The 24,894-nt window shown below is 29.7% G+C and overlaps 2 protein-coding genes across 4 annotated transcripts; one reads left to right on the forward strand and one right to left on the reverse strand.

Annotated features, from left to right (window-relative positions):
• The first annotated feature begins 13,856 nt into the window (after window positions 1–13,856).
• Window positions 13,857–20,336, forward strand: LOC120068597 (adenine phosphoribosyltransferase 3-like). Of its 3 annotated transcripts, XR_005479235.1 has the most exons (7): window positions 13,857–14,353; window positions 14,615–14,734; window positions 16,341–16,433; window positions 17,165–17,314; window positions 18,205–18,263; window positions 19,349–19,462; window positions 19,914–20,336. XR_005479235.1 is itself a non-coding variant. In XM_039020416.1 (6 exons), exons 1-6 carry the CDS (start codon window positions 14,272–14,274, stop codon window positions 19,400–19,402), a joined length of 558 nt encoding a protein of 185 aa, XP_038876344.1. In that variant the 5' UTR covers window positions 13,857–14,271; the 3' UTR covers window positions 19,403–19,802. The 3 variants fall into 3 exon arrangements, 2 of the variants coding, with proteins under 2 accessions (XP_038876344.1, XP_038876345.1); XM_039020416.1 differs by lacking the exon at window positions 19,914–20,336 and having other exon boundaries at window positions 19,349–19,802; XM_039020417.1 differs by lacking the exon at window positions 19,914–20,336 and having other exon boundaries at window positions 13,862–14,353; window positions 14,615–14,725; window positions 19,349–19,802.
• A 1,456-nt stretch (window positions 20,337–21,792) lies between these two features.
• LOC120067350 lies at window positions 21,793–22,925 on the reverse strand. The gene has a single exon (XM_039018922.1). The coding sequence runs from the start codon at window positions 22,712–22,714 to the stop codon at window positions 21,839–21,841; it is 876 nt and encodes a 291-aa protein (XP_038874850.1). The 5' UTR covers window positions 22,715–22,925; the 3' UTR covers window positions 21,793–21,838.
• Window positions 22,926–24,894: the final 1,969 nt, after the last annotated feature.

Genomic DNA, 24,894 nt, shown 5'->3' on the forward strand with positions numbered 1-24,894 from the left:
TTGGGAAAAAAATTAAAATGAAATTCAAAATTTTCATAAATATGAAGGGTAGACTATTTAGTTCATCTATACACGAATAATACAATAATTTGATGTGAGATATCCGAGTAAAGGAGGGATATGTGAATATATCGAGATTTCTTTCGAATGAGAGAGATCTTGAGGATATGAAAATATGGTTGAGAAATAATTAAAAGTATTGATAGTTACTACCTATACCAAGATTCCTTTCTTTTCGATGATTTGATCATAAAAATTGTAAAGTTATGTGTGTTTACCTTGACACAATCTTATGTTGGGTAATGTATTGAATATTAATTTAGGAAGTATGTGAATGAAGACAAGAAATGTTGAAAGGACCTTGTTATTCCATGGGGATCATCTTCACTCTTCGCAAACAATTCAAAACAAGTAAAGTAGTGTCAAGTGTGACTAGGTCTTGGGGGATGCAAGAGAATGTCAAGACTATTGAATATCAAATCCATATATTCTAAATCCTTATCCAACTCACGGGTTTGGACATTACATATGGAATTAAAGAAAAATCTCATCCAGTCAGATCGTGGTTCGGGAACAAAATCATGGAGGAAGTTGGTGAGCATGTGAGCCCAAGTTGAGGAAGGTACATTAATGAGTTGAGACCAAATGATAGAGATCATGAGGATATGCAAGTATGGTTGAGAAAATCTTAATAAAATAATTAATAATTACCACGTACAGTAATAAGATGCATCTTTTTTAGAGATTCAATCATTTTCTTACGAAATTATGTAGTTGAAGATAAAATATCTCGAAAAGAATCTATGTTGATACGTGAAAATAATCTCCCACTCCCTAAATAGTTCAAGATAAGTAAAGCTTATGTGGCCAAGATGAAAAGGGATAAAGGAAAATTTTGAGGCCATCAAGTGTTCTAAATTATTATCCAAATCTTGGGCCCAAACCGTTGTAATGGTATAATGGTAAAGCTCTTGCAATAGAGAATTGTAATTTGCAAACAAACCAAGACAAATTTGGTTGCATGCGATGCCCGAATAAAGGAGTGTGGTACTATACATGAATTAACTACGCAAGTTGCCATCTATACCAACAACGTTATCTTTCGATAGTTCAATCATAGGAATTTTAAAATTAAACATGCTTGTCTTAGAACAATCATCTGTCGAGTGACTTCTTGAAATTTTTTCTTTTAAAGCATGTGAGGGTAGACGAAACATATTGAACAAATCCTTGTTGGTCTCTGGGACAAATTTTCACTCTCCTCAAATTCATAAAGAAAAATAGGATAACATGACTAAATCATAAGGGATATATGAGAATATCAAAGTCATGGTTAAGTCTTGAATCTACGTTGTTATGGAGGGTATCTTCACTTTTTTAGATCTAGATTATATTATTTTACGTTTCATTTATGCTATAACAAATTATTTAACATTTTGTATAATAAGAGGATAATTCCAACCGAATTTATAAATTTAGTATTATCACAAACCTTGTTGTACAATTTTATGAAGAAATGGATTTTGGTCATTAGTATTATGATATTGATATTATTTTTAGTTGTCGTAAAACTATTTCTCTTATCACATTTTAATCACAATGTCTAAAAATAACTCATTCTCTTAAATTTGATCATCCACTTGTTAAGATCAGTTTGGTAATCATTTTGGTTTTTTGTTTTTAAACTATTTCTACCTCCAAATTTCTTTTTTTTATTATTATTTACTTTTCACCAATGGTTTAAAAAATAAAGTCAAATTTTGAGAACTAAAAAAAAGTAGCTTTCAAAAAATTATTTTTGTTTTTAGAATTTGGCTAAGAAGTAGATGAAATAAGTTTAATTTTCAAAAACAAAAACAAAAGATCAAATAACTTATTAAAGATATTCGTGATCTCCAAAATTCAATCTAAAATGTGAAAAGAAACAAAGAGAAAATCACCAACAAATTATCACAAGATCTTAATCAAATCATTGATCACCCAACTAATTGGCTAATTCTCTGGGAGTGGTTATGGTAGTTTTGATAAGCCACCTTTCATCCCAAAATTACTCAAATTGTACATTGGAAATTAGAAGGGTAAATCCTTTTGTGACAAATCCCTTTCAACCTTTTGGATTATAAAAATATATATTGCCAAACTTTTTCCATTATTTGAGTATGAACCCATCCATTAATTGCTCAAAAGCTAATCCTTTTTTATTTGTTAACTTTTTAGGCACATTTAAATGCAAAATCTTCAATATGTATATATATTTCCCAAATGTGGGGTTGCTTAAATTTTGGTTTAGCCAAAGCAAAATCCAATGAGCTCTGTTATGGTATTGGATTATTGGCAAATTAAACAGATTAAGAAAAGCAATTGATAATGCTTTTAACATTATAAAGTAAAGAACATTGCCACTAGGATATCCACCTACATTTCCCTTCATTTGTTGTTAATGTCACAATGTTTGTTTTTCTATCCCCCCTTTTAATATTTAGAATTCTTACAACTTTCATATTATATTGAAAAAGTTAGCAAGATTAATTAGATGATTTATAATTACAATCTGATAGTCACATTAGTGCTGAGGGGCAAACAAAAAAACAACGTTAAAATTTAGGTTTTTATTTATATATGTTATTGATTTAAGATGAATTTTGCTAATCTTTATTATTTTTATTTATTTATTAGTTCAACAATGGTGAGATATAGAATCGAAATATCGACTTTTAAGATGATAATTAATATTTTTATTTACTGAACTATATTTGAATGGACTCATCCTTCGTTTTGTACTTTGTTATGATCGTTTTGTTTATGATATATTAAGACTTATTCTCTCATTGAAGTATGTATCTCGTTTTCTTTAAGTATATGTCTAGCCATCATAATATTTAATATTTTGGGTTGTTTTAAAATAACGGAAAATGGATCGACTTCTTTACAAATATAGCAAAATGTCACTATCTATAAGTGATAAACTATAATAGATATTTATCATAGTCTAATAAATGTCTATCGCAGTCTATTACCCACTAATAGATATCTATTGTGATTTATTACTGATAAATAATAATATTTTACTATACCTAAAAATATTATAAGTAGTTTTAATATTTACTATACTTCAAAACAATTACCCTAATATCAAGTTAAGGCTAAATTTGCATTTTTTTCTCTTACTTTTATCAAGTCTTCGAGATAATGATCCAATATCATGATGTAAAATATATCAAGGTCATCCATAATATATAAAATTAAAGTTTGGATATGAATCTCTATCATTTTTTAAAAAAAAAAAAAAAAAACTTCCAATTGCTCCAAATTTTAAAATTATTATTCATATAATTGGGTTGATAAACCATAATAGAATAATATAACATGTCCTACTTAGATGGTAGGAAGATTAAATAAACTTTAGAAGTTGGAGGACCAAAATTAAACTAAAGGTTCATGGTCTACAATTTTGATTAAAAAAAATTCACAAGATTTCAGATTCTCAAATACTTGAGATTGCAAATCTTAGAGGAAACAAAGTAATTTTTGTTTTAACCACAACGTTTATTTTATAAATTCATCACACTTTCTTAATTATAGTTTCGAAGTGATGTAGGAATGATTGCTTAAAATATGTACATTCGTAGTAAATTATAATTTTTTAAAAATCTCATTAAAAAGTTTCATATAATTGATATTAAATATGTGTATATATTGTTGTTACTAATGTTAAATAATCTAATTAAATTTATCTTCACCTACGAGCTTATGTTTTTTAGACAATCGATGTTTTGAGATTGTATCAGAACATATTGGATCCCTACGAGCTTATCTTCCCCATATTTCAAGTCGCAAGTGAAGGAGAGTATTAGATAATCTAATTAAATTTACCTTCACCGATCAGTTTAAACTTTTGGATCAATCGGTGATTTAAGAATAATAATATAATACTTCCAAACAAATATTTTTTGATTTATTATAAAATTTTCAATTGCTAACAAACACCTGTTAATAATGAGTTTTTTTTTTTTAAAAAAAAAAAAGGTATTTCCATAATTCATTTATTTATAAATTGTGATAGCTCAAGTAGTAAGATGTAGTAAGTTTAAGATCTTATATATTATAGGATCAAATATTTAAACTTACTACTAGAAACTTTATTCAAATAAGAGAATTAAAAAAAAAAAAATCAAAGACAAAACATTTGTAATGAAAAGTTTTCCATGTACTTACCTTTTGGGGGAAAAAAAGGATTGTCCATTGGGTAAGATTTTGAGGCCAAAAGAGAGATTTCCTTTTGTTATTTATTTATTTATTTATTATTTTTATTATTATTTTGAGAACATCACTTGACAATGAAGATATTGCTAGTTGCTATGGTAAAAGCAAAGGAAGCATGCACAAACCTAAAAAGATGTCGATATTTTAATATGATACTTGTTTTCTCTTTAATATTTTGGTTAAAATATAATTTTGTTCCCTACATTTTAGTTTTCATTCCATTTTTGTACTTATATTTTCATATATCCAATTTTAATCTCTTTACACTTCTTATATCATCGCATACGTGCAATTAGTTTATTGTTGATTTTATTATTTTAAAAATAGTGTTTAAGTTTCTATTAGCATTTCCTTTATAGTTTTTGAAAAGTATATTCACATTTTGTTATTTCTTATCTGAAAATTATTGTTATTATTTAACAAAATTCAATACAAATTAATTTTGAATGACTACATTTAAGATTTATTAAAAGTAAGAGACTAAATTAAGATTTATTGAAAGTACGTAGACTAAAACAAAATGTAACTAAAAGTACGAAGATCAAAATGATATTTTAAAAATTTTCAAATGGGAGGAATAATTGTCATCCATAGCTATAGCATCAACTCATTTTTATTATATAATTTATTACAAAATATGTGTATTTTTCAAATTTATCTATTTGGCTCTTAATTTAATTTAATTTTTTTATGTGTAGTAGGTCTTTAAATTTTTTATCTACACGAAAAATAAAAAATTTAGGATCTATAAAATTTAATTTTAAATCTAGTAAATCAATTAATCTATAAAATTTATAAAATATATATATATATAGAGATGTTAGATACCTATTAAATACAAAAAGATTTTTACTTTTTAAAAAAAATTTAACCTCTCTACTACAAAGGAATCACATCTAGGACATGGGCTACATGAGAGAAGCCAAATCCTTAGTGGGATTAATGATCCTCAGAGGAAAACCTACTTTTTATCATATTTGGATATAATAAAATAAACTATTAAGAGGAGATGTTATGTTTAGACTTTGGAAGATATTATCAAATTGCACATAATGGATAAGAAGAAGAAGTTTTAGGTACATGTTGCTATTAAATTTAATGTGTGTGTATATAGTTTTGGTTGATGTGAAAATGATGGAATTAGGCACTTAGATTTGAAACCAACCTTTAGATTCTCATCATTAAAGAATAATAAATAATAGAATTAGAACTCAAAAAAATGATAGCAAAAATAAGAAATAGAAAAGTACAACCAACAACCATGAGTTGTTCTAATGAATTTGTCAACTCCGATCATAACCATGTTAGTTTTAGTTTTTTATTTTTTAAAATTGTGATTGTTTTTTTCATCATTTCTTCATTATAGTCTAAACATTTACATTTTTTACTTTTTAAAAAAATCTTTTTCTAAAGCTTGTTTTTAAAATACTAATTTTTAATTAAAAATTTTGACTTTGATTTTGAAAACATTATGGATAGAAAGTAGATTAAAAAATTAAAAAAAAAAAAAAAAAGTTACAAAATACACTTATAAACTTAATTTTTAAAAACTAAAAAAAAAATCCATTTGATAATATTTTCATTTTGATTTTATGCTTACAATTACTACTTCTAGCTATAATTTTTATACTTTATTACCTACTTTCTAAACTTTTTTTTTTTTTTTAAGAATCAAGCCAAATGCTACCACTTAAAAAAAATATTATTTTTTTTGGGCAAAAAATAGTTTTTGAAAAGTTACTTAGAATTGAAATGTATTTTTGAGGAAGATAATTAGCTTAAAAACAATTGTGCGTCTTCCAGGAAAAAAAAAAGTGCAGAAATAAATTTATAATTTTCAAAAATAAAAGATAAATAGTTATCAAATCATACCTAAATATTATCATCTCAACGATGTAGATGGATTTTAAGGAACATAATAACGATAAAAAAAATAATAATAAAGAATCATATAACTCCAGGACTAAAACAACTATTAAAGAACACATTTTTCTTTTTGAGCTAAAAAAAGATATAGAGACCGAAATATATATATTTTTTTAATGAGGACTAAAATCAACATTTTATGAAGTTCAAAGAAAAAAACACCAACTTTTTTTTTACTAGTGTTTTCTTTCGTTCTCATGATATGTTCCTCTCTCTTCTCATCAAGTTTTTGTAATATTATTATTATTATTATTTAAAGTAACATTGTGTCAGTTTACATTTTATTTGGTTGATAAATATCGTCACATTCGCTCTCTCTCTCTCTAAATGAATAATAAGTTTTGTCTCCATGGATAATTAATTGATAATTAACTATTTATTTGTTCTCAAATTAAGGACCACGAACACGATTATGAAAACAAATATAATATAATAATAAATAAATATAAAATAAAATAACTAAAATTATGAAAATTGGATAATATAAAAATTTGAGTGAAATTTTGAAATTGATTTCTCACCTATTATTTCAAGATCCCACAAAATGTCATTATTTATAGACAAAGTGGCAAATTGGATGTCGTACACTTTGGACATTATGCATAATTAGTTGAATGCATGATTGGTTGAATGACACATGAGCAACATATGTGGTAATGAAAAAATGACATTTGGCATTCGACACTAAATATGGGCATCTAACACGTATTTATAATATTTATGATACTCTCCCTTAGATGTCCATTATAAATATATGAAATATGTTTCGTTAAAACCTTATTAGGAAAAAATAATCATGGTGAAAGAAAAAGAGTACATATTTCATATAATCTAATAATCATAAAATAATATAATATATTCGCTCCCCTTCATGGAAATATCACTTGAGATCTCTGAATCGCTACATTTCAATGTTTTTCACCAATTTCTCGAAGGTTGCGATAGGTAATGCCTTTATAAATAAATCGGTCAAGTTATCATTCGAATAAATTTGTTGTACAGTGGTGTCACTATTTTCTTCGAGATCATGAGTGTAGAAAAGTTTTGGTGAAATATGTTTTGTTTTATCTCCTTTAATTTATCCTAATTTGATTTGGACTATACATGTTGTATTGTCTTCATATAATATCGCTGGAAGATTTTTATTAGAAGACAAGCTACATGTTTCACGAATGTGCCAAGTCATTGATCTTAACCATACATTCTCGACTAGCATCATGAATTGCAAGAATTTTAGCATAATTTGAGGAAGTGGCCGTTATGGTATGTTTTACTGATCGCCATGATAATATACCAGTTTCTCCACGTGTGAATAAATAACATATTTTAGATCTAGCTTTGTGTGGATCAAATAAATATCCAGAACCTGCATAATCAACTAGATCAAATTTTGATTTATTTGAATAAAATAGTCTCATATCATTCGTTTCTCGGAGATAACAAAGTACGTGTTTAATTCCTCCAATGTTTTTTTGTTGGAGAATAATTATATCTTGCTAATAAATTTACTGAAAATGTAATATCTTGTCTTGTATTATTAGCAAGATATATAAGTGCACCAATTGCACTAAGATATGGTACTTCAAGACCAATAAATTCTTCACTATTATCTCGAGATCGAAATATATTTTTCTTCACATCTAATGAACGAACTTCCATTGAAATGTTCAATGGATGTGCTTTGTCCATATAAAATCTTTTCAAAACTTTTCGTGTATAAGTTGACTGATAAAAAAATATCTCATATGCTAAATGCTCAATTTTCAAGCCAGGGTAAAAAAAAAAATCCGAGATTTTTCATCTCAAATTATTTCTTAAGACATTTTATTGTCTTTGAAAGTTCTTAAAGAGTCTCAATTATATTTAAGTCATCAACATATATAGTTATAATAGCAAATCTTGACTATGACTTCTTTATAAAACGCATGGACAGATTGGGTTATTTGAACAAGTAGTCTTGCAAATGCAAGATTTTGACTTGATAACAAGCATATGTGTGGCCATCTGTTGGATGCGTCTATTAATACCATAAAATATTTAAATGGTCTACTTGGTGGGTTAATATGTCCACATATATCACCATGAATTTATTCTAAAATACAGGTGTTTCAGTTCCTACTTTAGCTGGTGATGGTCTAATAATTAATTTTCCTTGAGAGCAAGCATCACATGATAGTTCACTAGATTGAAGAATCTTTTGGCTCTTCAATGGTGTCTATTTGAATTCTCAATAAGTATTCTCATCATTATAGACCCGGGATGACCTAATTTTTCATGCCAAATAAAAAATATATCTAGATTCATGAACTTTAGGTTCATTGTTGCATATGTTTCAATTACTCGTATATGAGTAAAATATAATCTAGAAGATAAAGCATGTAGCTCTTCCAATATACATTTTTCATATGAGAGATTAGATACGATATATAGATATTCCATATTATTCTTACTATCAGTCTAAATATAATAACCATTGCAACGTATATCTTTAAAACTAAGTAGATTTCTCTTTGATTGACTGGAGAACAATGCATTGTCGATTGTAAAATTTGTTCCTCTAGGCAAAATGATATTTTCCTTTCCAAACCCCTCAATTAGGTCTACAAAACCTGACATTACATTGACTTTTGCTTCCAGCATTATCAGTGTGAAAAAATATTTTTTACTTGTAAGTATTGTGTGCATAGTTGCACTCACTGCCAATATACATTTTTCATATGAGACATTAGATACGATATATAGATATTTCATATTATTCTTACTATCAGTCTCAATATGATAACCATTGCAACGTATATCTTTAAAACTAAGTAGATTTTTCTTTGATTGACTAGAGAACAATGCATTGTCAATTGTAAAATTTGTTCCTTTAGGCAAAATGATATTTTTGTTTCCAAACCCCTCAATTAGGTTTACAGAACCTAATATTGCATTGATTTTTGCTTCCAACATTGTCATTTTGGAAAAACATTTTTTACTTGTAAGTATTGTGTGCATAGTTGCACTGTCTGTCAGACATATATCTTTTTTGCTCATTTTTTAATAACCCAACATATGAAAATGATCCATGTTTTCACATTTCTTTATCAAGCCTAATTGAGTCAAATATGTCATTATCTTAGCATGCAAAATTTACTTCCACATTTCTCTTTTTCCTTCACGGAGGCTTGATAAAGATCGACTAAGTGTTTTGACATACGACAGGTACGTGACCAATGGCCAATCATTCCGCATAGGAAGCATTTATTTTCAACATTTTTTGAACTCTTATCTTGTGGAGCTTTTCCTTTGTGACCATTATTTTGCATGGTTTTTTTGAAATTTGAATGATTAGAATGATCACCACGAGAATAATAATTATTTCTTCTTCTGTCACGGTCATGGTCACGACCTCGACTACGACCACGACCACGATTATTAACATTCACAACATTCACTTCAGGGAATAGTGTTATTCCAGTTGGTCGAGATTCATGATTTTTCATCAATAACTCGTTATCCTATTTGGTCACGAGGAGACATAAAATTAGTTCAGAATATTGTTTAAAACATTTCTCTCAATATTGTTGTTGTAGGAGCATATTTGAGACATGAAATGTAGAAAATGTCATCTTTAACATATGACCGTTAGTAATTTTCTCTCTGCATAGCAACAATTTTGAACTGATTTCAAATAATGCGGAATTGTAATCACTTACTAATCTGAAACCTTATAGCCTCAAGTGCATCCACTCATAACGAGTTTTAGAAAGAATAACTATTTTTTTTATGATCATACCTCTCTTTCAAAATTTTCCTCAAGATACGGGGATCTTTTATTGTAAGATACTTCATTTTCAATCCCTCGTGAAGATGATGATGAAGGAAAATCTTAATCTCTGCTTTGTCCTAACTAGATGTCATATTTTCTTATTTAATTGTTTCCCTCAAGTTCATAGCATCCAAGTGAATTTCAGCATCGAGCACTCATAATAAATATTTATTGTCGCTAATATCAAGAGTGATAAATTTTAATTTTGTAAGATTCGTCATGGCAGCACTATCATAAAATGTTGTATTTATATTTGAATTTAATAGATATTAAATATACAAAATAATATTGCATTTATTAATTATAATAAATAGAGAAAAAAAATCGACTTATCTTTAGGACCTACCTTCAGTGGTAGAAATGACTGGAGCTCGTGTTGATAACGTGTTGTGCAATTAAGAAGCACAAGAAAAACACGGATATGAAGAAGATATTATATAATAGTATATAAGTATAATAAATAAATAAATAAAAATAAAATAACTAAAATTATGAAAATTAGATAATATGAAAAATTGAGTGGAATTTTAAAATGGATTTCTCACCATTGTGTGTTATTTCAAGATCCGCCAAATGTCACTATTTATAAGCAATTTGCAAGTAGATGTGGTACACTTTGGATACAATGCATACATGGTAATGAAGAAATGACATTTGACATTAGACACTATACATGAGCATCTAACACCTATTTATAATATTTATAATATTATTAAAAATGTTTTTTTGTTTTACAAAACATTTTCCTCTTTATAGTTCACATGTGACGTTGGGATCAAATTACAATAATATTATAAAGTCTTCCAACTTTATGATAACTAATTTTGTAAATCAACGCCAAGTTAAAGGAAAAATATATATACTTTCGGAAAATTACAAAATTATTTTTTAACCTTAAAATAATAATTCAAAGTTGTTTTTAAGAATGTTTTGTGCAAAATACAAAGGTAAATTTTTAGTTTTTAGTTTTCTAAAATTATGCCCATAAAAATGCAAATCATTATAAGACATCAAGAGGAAATAGATCTATTGTTCAAAAATTAAAATCTAAAAGTCAAATAATTACCAAATGAGACCTATAAGTGATTTTAATTTTAAATCTAATATCTTCGATAAGTGTAGCAAACATAAATCTAATATCTTCGATAAGTGTAGCAAACATAAATTTTAATTTTAAATTTATGTCTTAATTTTGTTAATTTTAATTTGATGATTTTTTACATTTTTATGCTAAATTTTACCTCTTTTTAACTTTTATTTTACAAGTTTGGTTAAAGTAACCAATTTAGTTATGGTAAAAAAAAAAAAAAAAAACAAACAAAGCAAAGCAAAGCAAACATAAATTTGAATTTGGTTTTAGTTGTCCAAAAGTTGTCAAAAACTCAAGCCACCATTTTATACAGACCTTTTTTTTTTTAAAAAAAAGAAAGAAATATCTTCTTCTTTACTAGAAACCTAGCAACTATACCACAAATCCTCTCCTCTTTAAAAACCCTAAAGCCTCCATCCTTACATACATCATGGGAGAGTTCAAAAAAAAAAAAAAATCTCTACAATGTCAAGAATCCAACACACAAGAAAAACTCTAACTTAGTTGGAAATGTATTAGTTAGGCTTTGATCCTAAGGATCCGTACTTCAAACAATAAGAGAGTTTAGTGTTTTGGATTTCAACTTTTTTTTTTTCAAGCTCTCCTAAAAAAATTCAAGGATCAGGTATTTAGTTATTGTTCTTATTCTTATTTTTCCATTTTCCTTTATATTACAATTATTTGTTTATTGTCTTGTGAGTTTCTCTTTTATTTATTTATATACATTGCTTCACATCTTGTTGTTTATCTTCCTTTTTACTAATTGTTTATTTTTACTTCTTTGTTCTTTTCTTTTTAGTGACAAAATAATAGAGAGGTGAAAAAAATTAGACTACTTAGAATGGAAGACAAGAATGGAGAAAATAAAATAGATGAAAAAAATATAACATAGTAAAAAAAAAATCAAATTGGTTATTATTATTATTATTATTTCTTTATTATTTTTTTCCTTTGTTAGTTTATTCTTAAACTTCATTTTCTATATATTTTTCTAGGAAATCCTAAAAAATTCATACCATGGAATCTTAGAAATTTGGGAGTCCAATTTCCTAGAATTCTTGAGATCGAGATCACATCTTTGGGAGTTTGAGACTTGATTCCAATAGAAAATGCATTTAAATAAGGTTTTTTTTTTAAATTTTTTTAAAAATATTTTATTAAAAAACTATTCCTATGACGAATTTTGTTTTCTTAAGACGAGGAATTTTTCCTCAATTGTAATATAGCCCAATGATGAAATTTATTAACTTATTTTATGGGATTATTATTTCAAATATTGGAGTAATGAGGGGTAAAATAAGACATTTGTTATAAAACATCTTTTTTCTAAATGAATTAAAAATAAATACTCTTCAATTCAAAATTTAAAATTTGGCAATTGTTTTCTAAACGGGTGTTGGGGTTGCTAACACCTTCCTCATAACTCCTCCAAATTCTAGTTTTTGCAGACAATTTTTATTGAATTTTATTTAAAAATTGTTTAATTTATTTCGATATCTAATTACACCGTAAAAAGGATTGGTGACGACTTATTTTTATTTTCCTTTAAAGTTAACTCTTTTTAATGGCGTCAACTACTCGACGCCATCTCGAACATGTGACGACAATAAACATAAATTTCAATAATGTTTTCAATAATGGTTTGGTCAAGTTACGCAGCTATTTCCTTAAAACTTTTGAAAGTAGTTAAAAAGGAATTTAGAAATTTAAATTCGAAGTCTAGTATCTTCAATCAACACAAACTTTAAGAGTGGTTTTAAAAGTGGTCTAGTTAAATTACAAAATACATAGACAAAAAAAAAAAAAAAAAAAAAAAAAAAAAAAAAAAAAAAAAAAAAAAGAAAAGAAGAAGAAGAAGAAGAAGAAGTTAAAATCTTAAATCTTGAGTCACTAATCTTCCATTAACATGAATTTTATTACTGGTTTTAAAATTTGTTTGGTGATCAAATTATAAAGTCATGCTTCTAATTTTCATAATATATACCAAAAAAATTATAAATTTAATTTTGGGTCTTATTCTTCATTCAACTCCAACAAAAATTTAAATAATAATAATAATATTAAATCATACTAACCAGATCCAGTTACTCAATCAGGCACTCATTACACATGGTGCACTTCAAACACATTACTCAAAACTACATTATTTTCTAAAACCACACCAACTTCAAACTTAAAAATATTTATCAATATGAGTATATTCATTTGTCATCATAAATATACACTCTTCAAAGTAGGAATTCTACTTTTAGGTTATTGGGATTTTATAACACATTACCTTAATTTTTTAAAAAAGTAAATTAAATTTGACCAACTTTTTCATTAAAAAAATCTACATTTTGTTGAATCATCAAGCTTTTTTTTTTTTTTTGGGATTTAAAGAAAATATATTTTCTCGCTCTTCTCATAGTTTTAGTTCACTTTTCTTTATACACTGGGTTCATTTGACATATAAAAAATTTCATTTGTTGTCATCAGCCATCATGGATCCTTAGAAAAAGAAGAAATAATTTTTTTTCTTTGTTATTGTAAGAGGTAAAACATAGAGAAAGGAGCCTTACCGTCATCAGAGATGTAATTCAGAGAATAAATCTAGAGAAAGAAGACACACCCAAAAATAAAAGAAGGGAGACTTAGATAAAAAAATAATAATAATAAAACAAGATTTGAAAGTTGATAGAGAAATAAAAAAGAAAATATTAAAACGTTATTTAAAGGTTAAATAGCATTTTTGGCCAATTTTTTAGTCCACCTATGAAATTTAAAAAAAAAAAAAAAAAAAATCTTCCAAATTAAAAGACAGTCCGAAACCCAATTGGAGGTCTGAGTCTCAGTGAGTGAGAGTGGCAGAGCGCGCGAAAATCACCAAAAACAGCGCCTTCTCTTTTCTCCTTCTTCTTCCTTTCTCCTTCCATTTCTTATTATTTCCTCCTCTTTTCTATTTTACCCATCTTTTCTCTCGAATCCCCTCTTCAGAGGGTCCACACTTTCGAACCGTTTCTCCATTTTTATTTATACCCAAATCCCCTCTCTGTTTCTTCTCCTTCTCTGCCTTCAACCCATTTCCCCTCTCCCCTTCTCCATACCCTTTTCAACTGCCTTCTCTCAGCCATTCAGTGAGTCAGAGGGGGATAACTCCTCTTTTGACCTTTATCTTGTCGCCCTGTTCTAAGCTTTTGCAATGTCAGCTTACAGAGACGAAGATCCTCGCATCCATGGCATCAGGACTAAGATTCGTGTTGTCCCTAATTTCCCTCAACCAGGTTTGCCCCTCTTCATATTTCTTTAAAACCCTTTCACTGTTCTGGGAAACTCTTTCAATTTACTGCATGTGTCGTTCAATTTTTGTCAAATGGATTCCGGGGTTCTTTCATTTTAAAGGAAGAAGATGACTTCTCCCCGCGCCCCCCCCCCCCCCCCCCCCCCTCCAAATCGTTGGTCTTTTACTTTATAATGAGAGAACCCCTTTTTTTTTTTTTTTTTTTTTAATGGGTTTTTTCCTCTGTTGATGGGTGTAATGGCAGGTATCATGTTCCAAGACATAACCACTCTGCTACTCGACCCAAAAGCATTCAAAGATACTATTGATTTGTTCGTCGAGCGATACAAAGGGAAAAACATTTCAGTTGTTGCAGGTGAAAAAGGAAATGAAATATTCTTTATTTATTGTTTTTTTCCTTTTCCATTTTTGAGTATAGATTAATGTGTTCTGGCTTTGATGAGGATGATCCAAAGCTGGGTAGAAACTTGTCGCTTTTGATTAGCCTGAAGATGGCGGGGTCCATTCTCTCGAGAAAAAGTAGCTTTAAATGATGCACAAGTGCCCCCATTGCATGAATTTCCGGTTGTTTTTTATAATGCTTTTGGTACATTTTAATCATTGATGAATGGAAGTGACTGTGGGTTTTGTGAGTGATTCTATGTTTGACTATGAGCTTTACTGGTGGGCTATGCCACTGATTGCTGTATGTGACCATCTTTTTACCTGATCAGCTAATACTTGTTCTTTCTCTCTCTCTGGCTTCTGCCTTCTTTTTCCTTGGCCATGTGATTCATATTTATATGCACGGAGGCTGGGGATAGATTTTTACATTGAACCATGACATTTTGGCTCCACCATAATGTGAATTTCCCCTTTGTTATTTTTTTTTCACACAACTGTTGGTTTACTTTATCCACATTTCAATTTTTTAGATTCATGCAATGTCCTTTGTTTCTTGTGAAAAACAGAAACTCTCTTTCTTTAAAGTTAACACTGTTGAACATCTTGAAAAATTTTCTTTGTTGCCTCTATAGTTTTTGTCTGTTTATTGTGGTTGTCCTGTTTAAAGTGCAGTTTACATTATTATTTATTATTCCTACTACTTTTGTATTAACATCTACTGATGATAACAACTAGTGACGAGTAATTGTAACAGTACAAACTGATTTAGAATTTCTGGGGTTTATGAGAAATAATGACCACATATTTAAATTTCTGATAATGACATGACACCTTGATGGTTGTAGGATAACAAACTTTGCATTAAAATCCTGATCCTTTAACTCCAGCTTCATTTCTTTCAATTAACTCCGGCTTCATTTCATTCAATCACTGTGACGGTCCTTCGATGATTTATAACCTTTTCATTACTGTGCTCAATGGAATTTAGTGGCTCCATATATTCATATCAACCTTACATTAATGAAGATCTTCTTTTACAAATAATTCTAATTCTTATCCAGATACGAAATAAGTGTGTTCTTATCATTTTTGTTAACGTGTGTTTTATCAAATGGGGATATGTGGTTCAATTCAGTGAATTCAGCTCAAAGATTTTGCGTCCATGTTTTATCATGGAAATGTAGCCCTTTACTTTGAAATTGTAGTACTCGATCAAATTCACAGTTTATGAGGTTTTATCCCTTTATTTTGACCAGCACTCACATGTCATTTAGCTAGTAAATAAATCTCTGGTTCTCTTGTGATATTGATATCATGACTGAGATTAACTAGTTCTTAGTTTGACTAAGTTTCTCAAATTCATTTCAAGCATTATTTTCTTCCCAAGTACTTTCAAGCATTCATACACTTGCTTATCTCGTTTTGCTGCCCTGCTTACTTGCCTTTTTCTAACCTGCCTATATACATATTTTATTATCATGTTTTCCTGTCTAGAAGTAATGTCGTTTAACATATGACACTTTTCGATCAAAGTAATATCATGCCATCTACATTGATTTCTGAAATCTGAGGTTGCTTGACAACAGGAATTGAAGCTCGAGGTTTTATATTTGGCCCTCCAATTGCATTAGCTATAGGAGCAAAATTTGTTCCTTTAAGGAAACCGAGGAAGCTACCTGGTAATCATGTATACCTATTATGCATTCGTTTAACAAAGTGTTCTCTTCCTCCCCTCTGGTACAAACGTGTCTATGATCTAGAAAACTCTTTCTCATGGCGTTCTGCTTTTTCTAATGTGTAAGCCATACACGAAATGATCTTCACACTCCATTTCCTGGGATCACGTGATTGTGCATTATAATAATTCTTTCACAGGCATTCAAGTATTCACTTGGCTTAACCTTTTTCCGTCCTCCAAGTTTCTCCTTATACCATCTTCTATCAAGAAAAAGTGGTTAAGCGGTGTTCTTATTAGTTATTAGTATCCAGGGCTGTTTGGAGTGATTAGGAAATGGTTACAATCAATTTTGTCATGTTCAAAATCACTCTGAAACATGCTTTAATCATTCAAAATCAATTTAATATGTGGTTTTACACTTTAAAATGTGATTTTCATACTATCCAAATGAATTTTTAAGTGATTAAAAGCATTTTTTTTTGGTGACTTTAACCCTTTTAAAACTCTCAAACATGCCCTTGGAAGAAATTAATTATCATTGTACCTTCCACATACCGCTTAGGAGATAAATTACGGGATTTATGTAGAGTACATTGAACTAAAATTAGAAGAAAGTTGGATTTCTGGTCCTGTATACCTGCCTGTAGCATAAGTTCAATTATCTTAGATCCTGGGTAAAAAAATTTTCCTTCTATGTCAATAAAGAATTTCATTCAACTATCACCATATCAGGTGAAGTTATTTCTGAAAAGTACATATTGGAATATGGAAGTGATTGCCTGGAGATGCATGTTGGAGCCATCAAACCACATGAACGGGCTTTGGTGGTGGACGACTTGATTGCGACAGGTGGCACTCTTCGTGCAGCTATGAATTTACTTGGTGAGCTACCTTTGATATTCTTATATAAGCTAAAGAAGCTTTTTTTCAAGTTCAGTAATTGTGGGAGTGGAAATTGAACCTTCAACTTTTGAGATGGTAATCTAGTTGTAACTAAAGGGCATGAATTTGATAAGGGGCTAAGAGGTAATAAGTTCAATCCATTTGGTCATCTATCTAAGATTTAATATCTTACGAGTTTCTTTGACACCCAAATGTCGTAGGGTCAAGAAGATTGTCCCTTGAAATTATTCAAGGTGTGCATAAGTTGGCCTAGACACTCATGGACAAAAAATAGAAAAAGATAATTAAAAAATAAAATTAAATAAAAAGATCTTTTGGGATGGTAATTGGTGCCTTAACCACCGATGAGTTATATCCTTATATAGTGGGATATTATAACTTATGGCATAAGAACTGTTTGCTAACGGTAGAAAAATCTATCATACAAAAACTGCAATTTTGGGTCCAGATTTGATGCCTCTTTTTGTTTGATATGAGGTCCTTGTGTCATTTAAAGCTTTAGCCAGTGCCTTGAAGCTTCAGTATAAAGACTGCATAAAGGGAGATTCTGTACTTACTGCAGAATTTGTCTGTTCCAGAAAACAAGCCAAATAATTGATATTATCGTTCAAAATCAAGTGACTAGTGAGTATAGATTCATATAATTCTACATGAAACCTTACATATTGATCTCATAAGCCTGGTTTAATTTTTTAGAACTCAAGGACACAAATATACAACCTATAGAATAGATCCTGTTCAAGTAAGGTCGTTAATATAATATTGTTTTAAACTGCTCATTCTGTTGTCTGGTGTTCTATATAAGAAACATTAACATGTTTTTTTTGTTATTATTCACATATTTGTAATCTAAATGCATTATTTTTCAGAACGTGTTGGAGCGGAAGTAATTGAATGTGCTTGCGTCATTGAATTGCCAGATTTAAAGGTGTGCATGATTCTTCAAACTCCTCAAAGTTGGTGGAATAGTTAGTTAGGACTTGTTTGGCTTTTTCTATAACTTTTCCCCCCCTGTTTTTCTTTTCTTTATTATTATTATTATTTTTTGTGTTCATCTGATTATATCACAAATTTGAGATTACAACAACCAAAAGTTTTAATACTTCGTTTGCACATAGTTACTTAAGAAGGAACGAAATATTCTAACCACCATTTGCTGACAAAGTGACAAGTTATCAACAAATTATTTTCCTTCAGCAACCGCAAGTCTTGACTAGTCTTAGTTTGCATTAGTTATTAATGTTGGATTAGAGAAATCACGCCATTAGAATTATGATACTGATAGTGAAATGTTGACAAGGACGATCACGTTTGAATGACTATTTGTTAAGATTTCTCTATTCTTTTTTTTTTTGTTTAAATTTGTTCTTAGATGACTTACATGTAGGTTTAGTTTAGGACAAGTTAAGTTATTCTTCATTCTGAAACTATAGACGTGTAGAATAGTAATTAGGAACATGTTTGGAATGACTTATCAAGTAATTAAAAGTCTCATCAAAACACTTATCAAGTACTTAAAAGTCTCATCAAAACACTTAGTAGCTATTTTTTAAGTATTTGAATAGTTATTTCAAACAAGCCCCAAGGATACAATAACTTGATTTGATGTTGATACTACTCTCCAATGTTCTTATAAACTGTTTTGAAAAGAAAAGCAAAAAGTTACCTATGAAAAACTCCAAGATAGAAAGAACTTATTTGGCGAGGTCGTCACAATGTGGTTGACAGTTTTCACTGAGATAGATTTTTTAATAGCAGTCACAGTAAATAATTTGTCCCAAATAGTTGCTCTCTAGTTGTGGAGTATGGTTAGGTGAATTGCTGCAGCCGCAGGTTACATTTTACAGTTTCTATGGATCCCTCTGTATGTGAAGGCAAGTTACTTAATACCGGATTAATAAGATTCAAGTGTTAACTCGATGAATGTGCATTCGTGTATGAACAGAACTTGAGGGTGATTTTTTGACATCCTTTGTCGATAAATGTTGCAACGATGATTTCTTGATGATGCAGGGTCGGGAACGGTTGAACGATAAGCCATTGTTTGTGCTAGTAGAGTACCAATAATGCAGGAAGATGAAATTCCATCCATTGATGCACCAAAGATGGAGATTGCATCTGAGGATGGTATTGGCTGCTTCTCAATTTCCACCTTATAAAGTTTTATATTCAACTCAAAGCCAATGTGACAAAACAAACCATCATCCCTCTCAACCTCTGCCCCACTCCCAGAAAAAAAAAACAAAAAAAAATCTGGTCAAATGGCATTTTCACTGTCCAATGGTTTGGTGAGTTTGGGTATGAGCCTTAAAATCTATCTTGTACACCATTCAATAGTGAAAAGGGCTATTCTGATAGATCCTTGTAGTTGGACTTCACATTGTCTCTCTAGTTTCATTCATATAAACATCATTACAATATCTTAAATTAGAAAATCTTTCATTTAACTCGACGACGATATTATTCATTTCAAGCTTCAGTCTACATTGTTTTATTCTTAGACTCTTCCGAAAAAGACCCGTACCCACTTTTCAATTGATGCAAGTTTATGTTCACGTCCCTAATTGTCAATGTGTAGGTGAAGATTGGGAACTAAACTACACACAGGACAATTGTGAAATGGAGAAAGTGAAAAGAAGGAGAAACTAATTGGGTGTTACTTTAATGCAAAGAACGTTGCTTGGAAGCATAGATGTGGAATTTGATGTTGAAGATAAAAGAAAATCGGTTGGAGATTTATAAATAGAGTGAAGAATATATATAATATGTGTGTGTGTGTATTGATAACTTTTTGCAGCTTTGTTAAATAGGAGAATTAAAGAGGAAAAAAGTTGGGTGTGAAAGCTGAAAGATAGTGAAATGGCAACATCTAAATTAGTTTATTTATATGCCTTTCATTTTCTGTCAAGGAAAGCAAGGTTTGGCCATTTCATTACATTACAACCGTGACTTGCGCTATACTTAATGCCTATTTCTCTGTTACCATTTTTGGATTTTAACATCAATTACAATCCCTTCCCTCTAAATTTTGTCTTCTTTCCTTTTTCCTTTTGCCTTCCCTTGGAAAAGTGTATCTTAGTTTTTTTTTTCTTTAAATTATTTAACAAGAAATCAAATTGAATCAAACTTCTGATTTCAATGTTGATTAGTACAAACATTAACTCATTTGATTTGAGTTGTATTCATTTTTTCTGGATGTTTTTAATGGATGATGAAGTCTTTTGATTTTTTAAGTTCTACTATTTTTAAATATTTCATTTTTCATTATTAGCATTGGTTTTCTTTTTCAAATTTTGGAAAGAAATATTCTACATATTTATGATTCTACAAGCTTGTCGTCAATTTTCAATAAAAAACTGAACTTTATACAATATTAAGTCTTGATCCATCCATCAAATCATCTATTGAAAAAAAAATTAAGAAAAGACATCATGACTTTCAACGGGAAAAAAAATGCTATAATTGAGTAGGTTTCTAATTCAATACATATAAGAATATTGTTTAATTATTTTTAAAAAGAAAATTTGCTACTATATATATGTACATATATTTAATTATACAGGAAGGAAATAAAATGAAGATGCTTCTTCATTTTGGTACAAGCATGTACCAAGTATTTGGTACATTATGGGATAAGAAAAAGGAATGGAAATAATTAAGACTCTATCGGGTAACGTTTTTTTAATTTTTTGAATGTTCTTTTACAACATCTTTTATTAATTGAACTTAATTTTCAAAAATTAAATAATTTAAATCATCCTAAAAATTTTTTCCTTAGAAACTTTTTATATGGACTAAAATAAATTCCAGCTTTCATTTATTTGTCCGGATCTTATTCTTATTGTGTCACATAATATTTTACATGTCCAAAAAAAAAAACAATATTTTTACTAATGTAATGTAACCGATCATATTTGGAAATATTTCGTCAACTACAGTTTCATCCATAAACGAGAGAGATTCAAAATACTTCGACAAATACAATAAATGCTATATATTTATATATAATTTAAATATAACCTTAAAGTTGTAGAATGGGAAATTTAAATGGAATATTATTAACCAAATTGGTTTTTTTTTTTTTTTTTTCCAATCATTTTCAAGTACAAAATCTTTCCCTTTCTAATTTCCCAAACACGTTAATTTCTGAGCCAATTCGAAGGAATAACGTTTCTACCCAAATCTTTCGTCTTAAATGCACCAAATTTGCATTAAAAATTAAAATAAATTAGCCCATTAATTAGTTAACATTTATATGAAAAATAAACCGTAAATATTGTTTAATTAGCATTTATCAACACAATTTTTTTACATTAACCACACGATTAGTATATCAACAACGGTCACTGGCAAAAATGACGCATTAAAAAAACCCAAAAAAAGAGAAAATTTGTGTTGATAAATGCAGATGAAAATTGAAAAAAATTCAACTCATCCCCAAAATAAATCCGAAAAGATTAAAAAAAATGATAATAATGATTTTGCAATTTTTTTAAATTTTTTTTACAATTTGTAGATGATGAGGAAACAAGGGAGAACCGCACGCGAGTCGAACACGAATAACTCGCCATTTTCCCCACTCACTGAGTCGAGTCCAACTCGCCCTTCCAGAAACGGGTCGGGCTTCACCAGTTGCTTCGAAACCCGACCGGCGATGACCCGACATACCAACATCGCCCTTCTCCCTCGTCCGCCGCCGGCGTTCTCATGAGCCACCCCACTTCCAGCGAACGTGCAAATCGCCACCGCCGATGACGACCCTCTCACCCCTAGGAAACTCCACGCGCCGCCGCATCCGTCGTATTTCGCAGAGTCTGAAGTGGGACCCATGCAGTGAAACCTCATGACCTCGTTCCCATCGGCGACACAACGGGCATTCTCCTCGTCGGCGGGACATCCCATCGCCGCTTTAGCCTTAACCATTTCACGATACTCTTCAAACCGAGCCACCGTCTTGGACCCATTCTGGACCTTGAAAATCATTTCGACCTGACCCGTAAACGCCTTGGGGCTCCAGCTCGTATGGAAGATTATCTCAACCACGCTCCGGGAATGGTGACCCTCCGGCAACTCTGTCACCGCCGGAAAGATAAGATCGTCAGCCCTGATTAACGGACGGGACGAAACGCTCGTTCTAGGCCGAGTACAGGGAGTCGAACCGGGTTCCGATTTCGCGAGTCTTGGGTTTTTTGGAACCGGTTGTTTCACCGGCGGCGAGTGTTTGGGCTTCTTGTTCTTCGATTTAGTGGTTTCGACGACGTCTTTGAGACTCTGAACGCTTTTCCGGCAACTGGCACTGGGGATTAGATTTTTAGGGGTTGGATGATAAACGTCTTCGAAGGCTCTGGATTTGCACTGAAGGGATTTGACCCACGCCATTAACGGAGTTCAATGCAACACCGTCGCCGCCGCCGCCGCCGTCCTCGTCGGAGATTCGCCGGACTTTTTTTTGTGTGTCCAGAAAAAGAGAAAAAGGAAAAAGGGTCAAGTTGGGGATTGGGTGTGTCTCATTGTTCGTCGCTGTGTGTGTACAGAGAGAAGTAGAAACGGAAGGAAGAGGCGCAGGCGCCATAATAAATGGTGGTTTTTATTTACTACACCCACTCACCTTTCTCAAATGACCACTTTGCCCCTCCCTTTATATTTTTTCTTTCGTCTTCCCTAAATATTTCCTAAATTTTCCGTTTTTTTTTCCACCAATCTTTATTATTGTTCTTCGATATTTAATTTTAGATCTTATACGTTTGTGAACTTCATCGAATTTCATGTTCAATAGTTTATGAATTTGTAACTGTGTGTTAAATAGGTTCTTTGATAACATTTATTTTTTCAAAAAAAAGTCATGAACCTACGTGATTTAACACTAAATATTTATGATAGATATAATTTTCAATTTTAAATTTAACGATTGATTATGTTTTTAAATTTTTTTAAATGTGTTAAAGATTTATTGAACATAAAAATGAAAGTTTAAGGACTTATAATAGACATTTTAAAAATTCATGAATTTACGAGACAAGTAAATAAAAGTTAATGGACTAAACTTGTAATTTAATTTTTTATATTAAAATAATTAAACATGTTCTTCTAGACATATTAAGGTGTCACTAGTCCATATCACTTGAAAAGAAAATAGAATTTATGAAATGGCCTAATTGAAAATTGTACAAAATATCCTTAAATATTTTCAAAATATCCTCCCACTTTCAAAACTACTAGTAGTTGCATTAATAAATTTAACATAACAAAAATGTCGAAAATGTTCTAAACACAAACATAGGGACAGAAATCGTTTATCTACACCTCATCTGGTCTCTCTACCATTTTTCTCTCTTCTCTGCTTGAATATATGAACACTTATCTATTTTTCATTCCTCTTTAACTCCGCCTTATTCCATTCTTGGATCTCTAATCAAATATATATAAACTCATGGAACCACAAATGACATTGGGACTTACATGTTTTTAGCAAGGTTGTATGTGTTAGTAGTTGGATGGAAGTTTCCATGTTTAAGTTAAATTAAAAAAAAAAAAAAAAAAAAAAAAAGAATTTGGATCATAATTTTGAGGACAACCAAAGAAAAGTATAAATTATCAAATTTATAGTAATAACTTTTTTCAATTTTTTTTATAGTTTAAAACTTCAAATTAGTCTATTTATTAGGGTCAAGGAAGAAGATTGTTCATGATTGAAGATGCCATTATTTTTCATCATTTAGTTAAGTTAGGTGGTTGATTTGAGATTTCGTAGAGTTCGTACTTTAACTTAAAATTTTGATTCTTGATTGATTGTTGAGAGAAAATAATGTAAGCATTAAATAAATACGAGAAAATTGAGAATATCTATATGAATTATTTTCAAATAGATTATTTATTAATTGAAGATAACTTCAAATAAATTGATTGCTTGAGAATTGAAATATTTTGTATTTATGTTTAGAAATGTCTAGAAATGATAAATTTATTTAAAATTGTGATATTTAAGAAGGAAGTAAAAAAAAAAAAAAAAAAAAAAAAGAGCTTGGTTTCATATATTAATGGTAAAAATTTTAAAATTTTTCAAAAGTTGGAAGAGTATTTTGTTAAAAAAAATAAAAATATTTTTTGAAACAAAATTAAGCGTAAAGATAAATTGTAACTTTTATTTATTTTTTAATTGATGGGGGGTGTTATGTTCACCCACGTGGACCCGGTTTGATTTTCTCCAGCAGAGATCAGAAAAGAACATTGAGAAGAAGAACAAAACGAAATTAAGTCTCACAAAACAAAACTTCATCAAATGTCTTCCTGACCTTTGTGGTCCCCATTTTCCTTTTTCTTTTCTTTGGCCTGATGGATTTAATTAGATCCACGTGATTATGTATTGATGGTGATCTTATGTTACGCCTTAACCCCACTTGATTATTACCCCCTACTCCACTTCTCATTTTTAAATTTTATTTTTCTCTTTTCTTTGGAAATGCAACTACTTAATTCTCATTTCTAATTAGGCTCATTCACTCTATTTTCTCGTCAATCGCTTGATATATGCCTTCTTTCTCTTTTACATGTCATGTTAT

The sequence above is a fragment of the Benincasa hispida genome, chromosome 12, assembly GCF_009727055.1.
Source record: "Benincasa hispida cultivar B227 chromosome 12, ASM972705v1, whole genome shotgun sequence".
Taxonomy (NCBI): domain Eukaryota; kingdom Viridiplantae; phylum Streptophyta; class Magnoliopsida; order Cucurbitales; family Cucurbitaceae; genus Benincasa; species Benincasa hispida.